General features: G+C 41.8%; 2 protein-coding genes across 4 annotated transcripts in view; one reads left to right on the top strand and one right to left on the bottom strand.

Annotated features, from left to right (window-relative positions):
- LOC1270621 (cytochrome b5 reductase 4) overlaps nucleotides 1–4,914 on the top strand; it is a 60,283-nt gene extending 55,369 nt beyond the window's left edge. For both annotated transcript variants that reach the window (XM_061659055.1, XM_061659053.1), the window contains exon 6: nucleotides 3,563–4,914. In XM_061659055.1, the coding sequence (XP_061515039.1) occupies nucleotides 3,563–3,845 (283 nt within the window). In that variant the 3' untranslated portion in view covers nucleotides 3,846–4,914. The remainder of the gene's footprint in view (nucleotides 1–3,562) is intronic.
- A 68-nt stretch (nucleotides 4,915–4,982) lies between these two features.
- On the bottom strand, nucleotides 4,983–12,768 carry LOC1270622 (parkin coregulated gene protein homolog). Of its 2 annotated transcripts, XR_009766256.1 has the most exons (5): nucleotides 11,937–12,768; nucleotides 11,538–11,819; nucleotides 11,197–11,346; nucleotides 8,063–8,435; nucleotides 4,983–8,002 (listed from the first exon to the last, which is right to left on the bottom strand). XR_009766256.1 is itself a non-coding variant. In XM_309337.4 (4 exons), exons 1-4 carry the CDS (start codon nucleotides 12,109–12,111, stop codon nucleotides 8,275–8,277), a joined length of 768 nt encoding a protein of 255 aa, XP_309337.4. In that variant the 5' UTR covers nucleotides 12,112–12,768; the 3' UTR covers nucleotides 4,983–8,274. The 2 variants fall into 2 exon arrangements, 1 of the variants encoding a protein (XP_309337.4); XM_309337.4 differs by having other exon boundaries at nucleotides 4,983–8,435.
- Nucleotides 12,769–12,864: the final 96 nt, after the last annotated feature.

Below are 12,864 nucleotides of genomic sequence, written 5' to 3'. Positions count from 1 at the left end.
ACAGCTAGAAGCGCCACTAGCAGATAATGTCATGCTACTGCCACCTAGCATAGATGAAACACGAAAGGCTATCCGTCGGCTGAAAAATAACAAGGCACCCGGAACCGACGGAATTGCAGCCGAACTGGTCAAGAATGGAGGTGCACGACTAGAAAACGAGATTCATCAAATTGTTACTGAGGTGTGGGATAGCGAATCGATGCCTTGTGATTGGAATCTCGGCATCATCTACCCCATATACAAGAAGGGAGATAGGTTGGACTGCAACAACTACAGGGGTATTACGGTGTTGAATACCGCCTATAAAATATTCTCCCTGATCCTTCTGGATCGCCTTGTCCCGCACGTCGAAGAGATAGTAGGAAACTATCAAAGAGGATTCCGAAACGGAAAATCAACCACTGATCAGATCTTCACCATGCGGCAGATCTTGGAGAAGATGGCTGAATACAAAAACGACACATACCATCTCTTCATAGACTTCAAAGCCGCATACGATAGCATAGCCAGGGTAAAACTGTACGACGCTATGAGCTCTTTTGGAATCCCGGCCAAACTGATAAGGCTAGTTAGAATGACTATGACCAACGTCACATGCCAGGTTAGGGTGGATGGAAAACTCTCAGGACCTTTTGCTACCACCAAGGGTCTGCGCCAGGGGGACGGGCTTGCCTGTCTCCTATTCAACTTGGCGCTAGAGAGAGCCATCCGTGACTCGAGGGTGGAGACTACGGGAACCATCTTCTATAAGTCAACCCAGATCCTGGCATACGCTGATGATATAGACATCATTGGTCTGCGGCTCTCCTATGTAGCAGAAGCCTACCAAGGGATCGAGCAGGCGGCAGAGAACCTCGGATTGCAGATAAACGAGGCAAAGACCAAACTGATGGTGGCAACATCAGCGGGCCCGCCAACAAATAATCAGAATCTACGTAGGCGTGACGTGCAGATAGGTGAACGCACTTTTGAAGTCGTCCCACAATTCACCTATCTGGGATCAAAGGTCAGCAACGACAATAGCATGGAAGCTGAGTTGCGCGCAAGGATGCTGGCTGCCAACCGGTCATTCTACAGCCTGAAAAAGCAGTTCACCTCAAAGAACCTGTCGCGACGGACGAAGCTGGGACTATATAGTACCTATATAGTACCAGTACTCACATACGCCTCTGAGACATGGACACTGTCCAAATCTGACGAAACCCTCTTAGCCGCGTTCGAGAGGAAGATGCTCAGAAGGATACTTGGCCCCGTATGTCTGGAAGGACAATGGAGGAGCCGCTATAATGACGAGCTATACGAGATGTACGGCGACCTCACTGTCGTACAGCGTATAAAGCTCGCCAGGCTCCGGTGGGCTGGCCATGTTATACGCATGGAAACGGACGACCCAGCCCGTAAAGTCTTTTTAGGCCGTCCACAAGGACAGAGGAGGCGTGGTAGGCCCAAATTGAGGTGGCAAGATGGCGTGGAGGCGTCCGCCATTAAGGCCGGGATAACGGACTGGCAGACGAAGGCGCGAGACCGTGAGCGGTTTCGGACACTCCTGAGGCAGGCCAAGACCGCAAAGCGGTTGTAGCGCCGGATAAGTAAGTAAGTAAGCTACAACGAGCTGTACGAATTGTATAGTGATTCCACTGTTGTGCAGCGTATCAGCGTTGCCAGGCTCCGGTATCGATGTTAAACGCATACGCATCTACAAGAATAGAGGTCAAGCTATGGTAGCAAGATGACGTGAAAGTGTCTGCCATTAATATCCAGGATAACAGATTAACGGATTGATGAACGAAGGCACAAGACCCTCTTGCAGCAGGCCTAAGGTTTACATAGTTGTTCAATGGAAATGATTCAACAGTATGGTCAAGACTAAATATCCCCATTTTCAAACTAAATATCCTCAAATGATATCCGTTGTTAGGTAGTATGTTAGAACATTGTCAGCAAGATTGTGATCTAGGTGCTACACTGGACTGTAGTTTGAATTTCCGTTTACATATTAACAACACTCTTGGCAAGGCTTATAAGATAATAGGATTTATCTTTCAACGATTCCGCGAATGCAGGTGATGTCTAATGTCTTTAGTCGTTACTTACTTGTCTTGTGCGCTCATGCGTGAAGTGTACTGACTAGGCTTTGGAACTGACCGATGACCTGGGAACACAGTACTAAGGATAAATCAATGTGTATTTGTTGCAAAAAAACAAAAAAAAAGAAATTGTTTCGTTCCTAGTTTATTAGAAAGGATCAACATCTACACGCCTTCGATACTTCTTCGCTATCGCAACTGACATAATGATGAGATCAGGCGCTGGATACAGCGAACCGTTCCTAGCTATGGCAAGGCAGTTACCTACCTTAACCTTAAGATAGATAATTTATATCGTGTTCTTGTTTGTCTTTAACAAACTAGACATACAGGGTTTCGAATCGTATAAGAATCATATAACGAATAGTTCAATCAGTTAGGGGAATGTTGCAAATCGGTAGGGGAATGTTGCAAGCAAGCTGTGGAAGTTTGTAATCATATAGGGGAGTGTTGCAATCAACTAGGGGAATTTTACAAGCATCCTGTTTAGCTGTCATCAGACGGTGTGTGCCGGTGTAAAAAGCTTCGAATTGATACCGATGATGTTTTCTAAAAAAAAAACATCATTTGGAGTTGTTTTCGTGTGGCATTCAGCTGTACACATGATAAGCTAAATAAATCCTGCTGCGGAGCAATAATTAAACATGATGAGGTAGTAAAATTAACGAAAATGTTGTGAGGTATTTACAGCGGCACCCACAGTCTGATGACAGCTCCACAGTACGCTTGCAACATTCCCCTACCCATTTGCAACATTCCTCTAAGTGATTGAACTATTCCCTTATATGATTCGAAACCCTGTAAAAAAAGGTATTAATATTCAGAGCTTTGTAAAGTAACACTCATAAAACTATTGTGTGCCTAATAAATTATAAGTAGTAGCAACAATAAGTTTCGTTTTTCTTGGTTAGATGTCGCTACATACGTATTGCATGGTTGTTTGTTTCATCAGGCAGCACTATTCGTTGAGTAGCTGATGCAACTTGACGGAAATGGTCATTGCCTGATTCCAAAGTAGTTATATTATGATTTAGAAGACCAGAGAGCGACGAAAATTTTAGAAATGAATTTATAAGAGAATTGCTGTCTAGATGAAAATTCTGCACGAAAACATCAGAAAAAAAAAACACTTGGAATAGCTGCGAAAATAATTTAAAAAAAATCTACTATTCCAGCGGCATCTGCTAAACCGTACTAAAAAGCACTGAAATGGGAAATTCTTCCCCACTCACCTCCAGATCTGGTGAAAGGTTATTACTGTCTGCAGGTTTGAATCTAAGCAAAAAGCATTTTTCACACTAAAAACGCTCTTCAAATAGGAACGTTTAGCAGTGTTAAATGGAAAACAAACACCTCACATTCTTTCCCCTTCTTTTCCCCTTCTCTCATTCTCTCTGTCGGTCAACCGGATCCAATCTGATATATAACTTAATAAAATCGTTTTCACACCATCCCTCTCACTCTCTTTCCTCCAGATTCACCCTGAAGCATTACTTATCGGAAGTGGACCTACCGGAACCAACGGCACCTGCTGCTGCTGCTGCTGCTGCTGCTACTGACAGTGAGGGAAACCGTTCAACCCTTGTCCACGGGCGAGTGACGCCGGACATCATCCGTCAGCTGACGACAAAGGATTCACCGCTGTACGCCACCTACTGCTGTCTGTGCGGTCCGAAACCGTTCAACGAACTGTGCCAGCAGTACTTCCAGCAGATGCCCGACCACAATCCAAAGCATCTGCACTGCTTTCAGGGTTAGATGATGATGGAAAGAGGGGGAGAAAAGGAGTGTTATGACGACATTGTGATAGAACCATTGCTACACTGCACACACACAAAATACATCACAAGCAACAGCAAACAAAACAAAAATCCTTCCAAAAAAGGAGAATGCAAAACACAAACACACAGCAGAGACGTTTTAGTACACGACGCATTAATTCACTTCACCGATCAGATAGAGGTTTTAGCACAAAGTGCACCCCCCGTCAAAAAAAAAGCCGTTGTTAAACTAGAACAGAAATTGTGTAGCAAAATGTAAATGCACCCGAGTCATGCGAGCACCACCATGTAGAGATGCTGTTTAGAGAAGAATATTTATAAACCACAAAACGACATTTTTAGTGGCACAAAATTAACTCAATAGGTGCAGCTTCGTTTCCTTGGCCTTTCGTTTGCTAAATAATGTTCATTTTTTAAACAATTTTCTTGAACAAAACCAGATTCAAGCAGAGAGGTTACTTATAAAGGTGATAAAGTAGAGGCAGAAAATTCCATGTTTTGTTGTCAAACAGGAGTAGAACGTGTCGCCACCGGACCTAGAACAGATGCAGCAACTGGGGGTACAGCACAGGATGTTATTTATTTAGAACAATATGTTATAATCAATGTAAAATGTGTTCATTTCAATATCGCTCTTAAGTGTTAACAATGGAAAAGGGTAAACACAAGAACAAAGAAGTAAAAAAACCATTAGTTTTGTACGCATATCCTCCTTAAAGTGAAACAGGCACTCACACACACACGCTACAGAAAAGGTACTGACTTGTTATCCTTTTTAGCCATGTTTATATTAAAAAATGCAAGTATTTGCGAAAGAATGTATATGTATATGTATGTGTGCGAGTAGTTGACGCTATTTTTTGTCCCGTGGGGCTGGAGAAAAAAGTGTGGGAATGGAAATGTTCTTTATTATTACCCCGTTGTTTGCCCTTTTTTTAGTGGTAAAAAGAATGGGAAAGATTGGAAACAAAGGCTAAATGTATAGGATAATGTAATACACAACTAATAAAATCGATCCAGCGAGATGTCTATTTTCAAAGTAAAAATTGTGTTTAGCAATAAGTTAAGAGAGATAATGAGAAATTCTCTTTTTCGTACAAATGGGGGTTTTTCATTTCAGATAAAATCGACTCAATCAAACTGCAGCGACTGCTCCGTTGGATGCTTTTATTACATATTTACCAGAAGGTTTCCGTTACAAAGTAATTCCTAAACGTAGGCAGGATTTTATAAAGGGAAAAAGCCACAATGTTTTGTAAATTTGTTTTCTGCGTTTTACATTAACTTTATATTTTTTCAATTTTTTTTTATTCTGTTGTAATTTAAACTAATTTTTAAAAGCAATGCGTTCGTTGTCATTTTTTTATTTAAAGTAAATTAATAAAGTATCAAACACATGTCTTAAAGCTCTCTCGGGTATTGAACATGAGTGGTTCGACAATAGGGTATTAAACTAACTTGTTAATATGGATTGATTTATCTATCTGCTCGTTCGTTGCTCTATTCGTAAGGCCCTGCGTGACCTAACAACATATCACTCGAGCGTTGTATGCTTGTATGGATCAATTCTGTCATGGATCTGTGACTAATAACAGAGATTGAAGCCCTGGTATAAGTGGCCGAGTTTTTGTTTTATTTAGAAGAAAACAACGTTGTAGTAAGCATAACAAAAAGTAGGCATTTGTATCTTTTTACATTATCTTTTTGTCATTTAGATGCATTTTCAAGCTCATTTGGAATTATACCAACAAACCAAGGTTCATAAATTACTACAGGTCGGTCCGCCTACAGTGTATTTTTACAAATCTTCATTCTATGGAGTCCAAAGTTACTTAACAACTCATACAAAGTCCTTAGCAACCATAGCTCCCTATCTGCTAATCTCCATAGAATTCTCCATTCATCATGGCTACCAAAATCAGTGCTAACGACTAGTGATGTTGGCAAAAATTCGGAGTCGACTCCGATCCAACTCCGATTAATTCGGAATCGACTCCAGAAGGCAGGTCCGCCCTGCATCATCCACAGTCGTTCGGAATCGTCCCGAGTCGTTCGGAGTCGTCCGACCTTCAAGAGTCATTCGGAGTCGTCCAGAGTCGTTCGGAGGCGTTCGGAGTCGTTCGAAGTCGGAGTCGATCGAAATCGTTCGGAGTCGTCCGAAGTCGTTCGGACGAAGGCTCCTGTTGACTCAGACTAACTCCGATTCCAGTCGACTCCGAACGACTCCGGACGGCTCCGGACGACTCAGACTCCGATCGACTCCGAACGACTTCGACAACTCCGGACGAGTCCGACCGACTCCAGACGCCTCCAAGCGACTCCGGACGACTCCGACTACGAACGACTCCGAACGACTCCGGACGACTCCAAACGACTCCAGACGACTCCGACTACGAACGACCCCGTACGACTCCGGACGACTCCGGAAGGCTCCCAACTAGTGGTGGGAGCTCGGAATCGGACCTACCCGATTCCGATTCCGTGCTCGGAATCAATTCCGGAGCCAATTCCGATGCTGGAATCGATTCTGATTCCGGATTCGATTCCGGAACCGATTCCGAAGCCGATTCCGGAACCGATTCCAGAGCCGATTCCAGAGTTGGCTCCGAAGCCGATTCCGGAGTTGGCTCCGGAGCCGATTCCGGAGTTGACTCCGGAGCGAAATCAGTCCGGGAATCTCCATGAGAGTGGATCTTTTACAAGTAAATTTGGATTTTTGCGGTTATCAATACGTAGTATGATTGGACCCAAACGCCTATTTTTATGGCGATGCCGAAACTGACTCCGTTTGGTAGCCGATTCCAATTTATGAACCATTTCCGATTCGAGAGCCGACTTCGATTCCGGAACCGATTCCGGAGTCAATTCCGATTCCGGAGCCGATTCCGGAACCAATTTCGGATCCAATTCCGATTCCGGAGCCGATTCCGGAACCAATTTCGGAGCCGATTCCGGAACCAATTCTAGAGCCGATTGCGGAGTTGGTTCCGGAGCCGATTCAGAAATTGGTTCCGGAATCGATTCTGGAAACTGATTCCGGACCTACTATCTGGAATCGATTCCAGAAAATTTCGGAGCTAGCCGGAATCGATTCCGACGAAATCTTCATTTTCCCCATCACTACTCCCGACGACTCCGTGCGACTCCTTCTCCGGGCGGATCTAGGGGTTCCATTTTGTGGTTGGAGTCGGTCCGTTGTCGCTGGTGCGCTCCACAAAGCACATCACTACTAACGACCCTCCTGTAGTCTATCTAGCAACCTTACAACCAACCAAATAAATGGAAACCTTCTAAAACATTGAGTAAGCTAAATTATAGAAACAATACATGTAAAATACCTTGTGAGGATTGTTAAACGTAATCACATTGGAATAGAATTAGGGTGGCTTTGCATTTCCGAGAAACTAAAAGGATTACGAGACTGAAAACATTACACCATTTTACTATCCACCCCAAGGTTTATAAATTACTACAGATCGGTCCGTCCGTCTTCATAGAAATCCATCATAGCGACCAAAATCAAACCCATATACCCTAACTGTACTCTATCTCTAGCCACCTTGGTGATCCCATCAGACAACCTTTCTCTTACTTCTGCATGAAAAGATGTGTGAGCTGCTTCGTTGCCTGTTGTGCAATGTGGTAACTTGTAATCTTCAATAGTGGTAATGTAGTGTAATCATTGCTAGTGTGTGATAGTAATTGTGTAGCTTCGAAAACAGTATAAATCTCCAGTTGCTAGCTTTGTTTAACCTAAAAGAACACATTGTATTACCTACTGGCTACACCGCCATCCTATCCGGTGACGATTTCCGGGTCATTAGTTTCCCCTACAAATCATTCTCTTTTTTTTCTCTTTCTCTCTTTCTCTTCGAATTTCCCTGTGCAGTAAGAAAATGCCGCAGATCGTCGCTGCGTCCTGTGTGTACTTATAAGACTTACGGCGTCCAACGGGAATCGATATTTTCGTTACTCTAATTTTGGCACAATATGCTACGTTCGGTACGTATGTGTGTCTGTGTGTGTGAGCACACCTCAACTCCGAACCACCAATCACGAGCATCCACCATCATTCAGCGTTAAGAGGTTGACACTTGACAAACGACTCCGCTGATCGCCTTTCGTGAGAATGTCCTGCAATATCGAAATCGAAGTCATTAAGCCACACACACAACACTGCTCCATTCATCTTACCACACAAACACACACACCCGCACTCCACAACGCCATGCTGCTATTTCACTACGAATCGATCCACTACCATTAATAGTGGACAGGCAGACAGGCAGGCAGGCAGCGAATTCAACTATAAATCGGTCACTCTCGCCTCTTTCTCTCTCTCTCTCTCCATTACCACCCCGATCGATCGATCGATGGGTGGTGGTGGTGGTCAAGGTGGTGTGTGGTTAATTCAGATAGCATGACTCGTACGTCGGTACCATGTACTTAATGTTGATGAACGCGTCCTCGCCGCCGTGCCGCTCCAGCACCTGCAGCGTCTCGTCAATTAGATCGCCCACGTTCATGTTGTTCTTTTGCCCGTAGTCGATGGCATCGCCCGAGTTGACTGAAAGGAGCCGCGAGTAAGAGAGAGAGAGACAGAAATCGGTAGAATTAATGATACAAAATGGCTGTCATTAATAGTTGATAAGTTTTACAGGAACTCCGTGAGAAGGAAGAAGGAGGTTTGCTGCCAATGGGTTTGGTTGGTTAGCGGGAAATTAAACTGGATCTTAATATGATGCATTTAGGAATGGATTTTAAGTCGGTTGTATAATTAACTGTCCAGTATCAATGGCGTGTTTAATGCCATTATTTACTGCTTGCATTAGGCAAATTGAATGAATGTTTTAATTTCGGAGTAAAATGGTAGCCATCCATTGTTATACACGGCATCTTTCGAAGAAGATCATACAATCGTCTGCTAATAATAATAAAAGGTACTCCTTGAAATCATCATCAACTAAATGAGTAGAATGCAAGACATCAAAAAAGAGTATAAAAGTACATTCCTTTAATTACCAATAAAGTTATGATAGACATGCACAACACAGAGTCATTCCACTTTTCGGACAATGTCATTCAAGTTCCATAGAATGCCGACCCTAGATTTCTGAACCTGAACCTTATCTTTCAACGGCATACGTTTCACTATCTTTGGATAATAAGTCACTAGACTATAAGGCTACTATATCAAAACCTGATCGTACACTTCTTCTATTGGGCGTAACGACCTATGAAGTCATGTCGGCCTTTCGAGACCTAATTTGCAGTAGTAGAACCATGCAGAAGGATATTCGGTCCTTTCTACAGGGATCATATGAGGTTTGAACCCATGATGGGCATGTGTTTAAGTCGTACGAGTTGACCACTGTACCACGGAACCACCCCGAATGTGTGATTATCCTTATTAATCCATCCCCTCAAGGTATGGTATTAGGTCCTCCAAAACGACATATTTTCCACAAGCAAACATAAAAATACAAAAGATGAGTGGAAGTGGATCAAAACTGTTATCATTTTCAAAAATGAAACATTAATCTTTGCCAAATGTCTACCAACGCTTGTCTTTAGTCCATGCTAGACGCCTTTAGAAATAGATAATAAAATTACTTATAAGAATATTAATATAAAGTGCTTATAGTAATACAAATAATAATAGAAACATTGCATAACGTAACATAACAATAATAATTAAAAAAGGATAATAATAAAAATATTGATAGTAATAATAATAATAATAATAATAATAATAATAATAATAATAATAATAATAATAATAATAATAATAATAATAATAATAATAATAATAATAATAATAATAATAATAATAATAATAATAATAAAACAACAATAATAATAATATTAATAATAACAATAATAATAATAATAATAATAATAAAACAACAAAACTAATAATATTAATAATAATAATAATAATAATAATAAATATATTTTTATAAAAATAATAAAAAACTAAAAAAAAGAAGAATAAGAATAAGAATATTAGTAATAATAATAATTATTATTATAATAATAAAAATTATTATTATTATTATTATTATTATAATAACAATAATAATAATAATAATAATAATAATAATAAAAATAATAATAATAATAATAATAATAATAATAATAATAATAATAATAATAATAATAATAATAATAAAAATAATAATAATAATAATAAAAATAATAATAATAATAATAATAATAATACTAATAATAATAATAATAAAAATAATAATAATAACAGCTAAAATGTTTGTTTCAAAATACTTTTTGGAATTTATCCTTGAAACCACAAAAAACGCTATTAAATTTAAAACAAAAGGTATTCATTTCTATGCAATTTTAATTATCTTCCGGCAACAACACTAAGACTAGTTTCATTATTTATTCCCGGGGCAAGCATATTGCCATGTTGCTAACAATCGTCTTGAATTCCATAAAAAAAAATTGAGAATTTAATTATTTATCTACAAAGTACTGGGCACCTCCATTGCACACTCCAACAGATCGATAATGTGCGGAAGTTATAATCGCATTCCAGCGGCATACAAACGGTACAACCTTGTCCTTGAAATGCACTCAATTTATTTTATTTTATTTTATTTCTTTTTTTTGTAAAAAAAAAACGAAACAAATAAAATATACATTCTTTTCCACAACGACAAACGTGAACAGATACGAAACGAAAAGAATAAAGACGAATAAAGGATGGATAGGTCAGTACGGGGGTCAGGCTCTCGCACTCCCACACCAAAGCAATCAACACGTCAGGTGCGCATTAGTGCATTAAGTGACCGGCAAAAACAAGGACAAAACGATTGCACGAACAAAAAAAAAACAAAAAAACGGGGAATTCTACCCACCGACACCGACACAGGCTAGAGAAGAGAATGTCGTGTAAATGGTGAAAAATGTAAGTGAAGGAAATTATCTTTCCCGCCAATTTCCTCCCTCTCTTTCTCTATCACTCATCTATAACAAACACCTTGAACTGCTTCAGCTTCAAGGTTCCATCATGATGGCCAAAGCCCCCGGATCAACATGACTTTTAAAGCCGAACATTGCGTCTTCCTCGTTTGTGTTTCGTTTTCAGCTTATTCTGATGGAAAGTTCTTCGTCTCGCGTTAGTGGCAAACACGATGGAAATCCATTAATGTCACATCAATATGAATTTGTGCGATAAATTAGCTCCGATAGCACTCACAAACACAAACACACACGCACAGTGACACCCATTGGATGTCGTTAGGTCAGACCACCACCTCCACCACCACCAAAAAAACCGGATAAGCCATGGAACAAAGTCTACTTACTGTTTTTCACCTTGTAGGCGTTAAACATTGGCAGCAGCTGGCGGTAGAACGGCACGAGCGCGGGCCCTATGAGATCGGACGACATGACGAGCTGTTGAATAATTTTCAGCGTAACACACATCACCTCCACGTTGCGCGTGTTGAGCGCATCTGTGATGGGGAGAGTAGCAAAAAGAGAAAGGGGAAGCAATTAAAAAAAATAGTCCCCCAGAATACTAATTGGAACTATTTGCAATTGGATGAAGAGGGATGATGGGACCACCATAAATTTTCCAATTGGAGAAAGATCGATTGCAATTAAACTAATCATCGCCGACACGAGGCAGCGCCTCTGCCCTTACTCTTAATCGGTATAATTAGCTGCGGAATGACGGGATAGATCTTGTCGCCGCCGTGCGACAGCAGATCCTGCACACCCTGCCGGGCGTACGTTTTGTACGGGTGGCGCGTTTCCGACAGCCCGTCAAAGAACAGGGGCAGATACAGGCCGTAGTCCAGCTTGTCGATGTCGACCGTCCAGGCGATCTTATCGCCACCGGTCAGGTACTCCATCTTGATCGGCAGATCGCCCCGCTCGTAGTACATCCGAAACGATGTCGCCTTCGGCTGTATCATGTACCGTTCTGGGTGGAGCGTTTAAAAAAAAAGAACAAAAAGAAAGAGAGAGAGAGAGAGAGAGAGAGAGAGAGAGAGAAAATTAGCACCATCACGACAGAAGAGGAAAGCACGCTGCGACTTACGCTTCTGTGCCTTCGGTGGCCCCATTACGTAGGTGTTCTTCTGGAGCGATTCGATCGAAAATGCCGGAACGGGTCGCATTGCAGCCGAGGCACTCTTGACACTGCGGACGGGTTTCGCCTTAACCGAGGCCGACAGCGGCCGGACCTCAAACAGGAAGGATGCAGATTTTGCCATTCTGATTTTGCAGTTTTTTGTTTTTTTGTTTTGTTGCTTGTTGGCCGTACCGAGGTGGTTATTTAAAGCCACGCGCAAGGACACACGCGAAATACAAACACACAGCCACACACACACAGTCACACGCCCTGTCTTTGGTTTGTGCCAAAGGGTCCTCTTTCCCGTGTCTTAAGCGAACAACACGCTTCGTTGGTTTATTTATATATCTATACCCAAAAAAAGCGCACAACTGTGCAGCAGAAGGTGCACACAAGACTCCTTTTTTCTGCACTTTACAATCCTTAATCCTACAGCAGAACACACAGCAGGGCACAGATGGACTACACCACACCGGGGACCGACCGTACTACGGCTTCTACACGCGCACACCTGCACACCCTGATGCGATACGCGAACGATAACAAATAAACACAGCAGGCCATACGGGGCGCGGAGTGGTGCGCATACTTTTACACACCTTCTTCCTCCCCCCCCCCCCCTCGCCCCCTTTTTCTTGTACGCTCCTTAGTGCTGGTGTGTGAAAATATTTAGTTTTGGTTTTCCATCCTCACCATGGTAACGCGGCTGCAAAAATGGGTGAACAAACGCGCGCGTGGTGTTGTTGCTCGTATCGCCGCTCGCCTCGCATACAAGCTGTGGTTTGTGTGCAATGTGGGGTGTGCGGTTGCTTGTAGACAAGTTGCAACTTCATTGCAATTTAACCCTGATGGAGCAGCGTTGATTTAAAAATAAATACTTTAAAATATATGTAAT

This window comes from Anopheles gambiae, chromosome 3 (assembly GCF_943734735.2).
Source record: "Anopheles gambiae chromosome 3, idAnoGambNW_F1_1, whole genome shotgun sequence".
Taxonomy (NCBI): domain Eukaryota; kingdom Metazoa; phylum Arthropoda; class Insecta; order Diptera; family Culicidae; genus Anopheles; species Anopheles gambiae.
Note: the sequence above shows the minus strand (reverse complement) of the source record. Positions and strands in the feature narration are given on the sequence as shown.

Coding starts and splice junctions, on each gene's coding strand:
- LOC1270622 (XM_309337.4), bottom strand. CDS start 12,111: ATGGCAAAATCTGCATCCTTCCTGTTTGAGGTCCGGCCGCTGTCGGCC. Junction 11,820..11,936: donor GCCACCGAAGGCACAGAAGC/GTAAGTCGCAGC, acceptor CGCTCCACCCAG/AACGGTACATGATACAGCCG. Junction 8,436..11,196: donor CGCCTACAAGGTGAAAAACA/GTAAGTAGACTT, acceptor GGCTCCTTTCAG/TCAACTCGGGCGATGCCATC.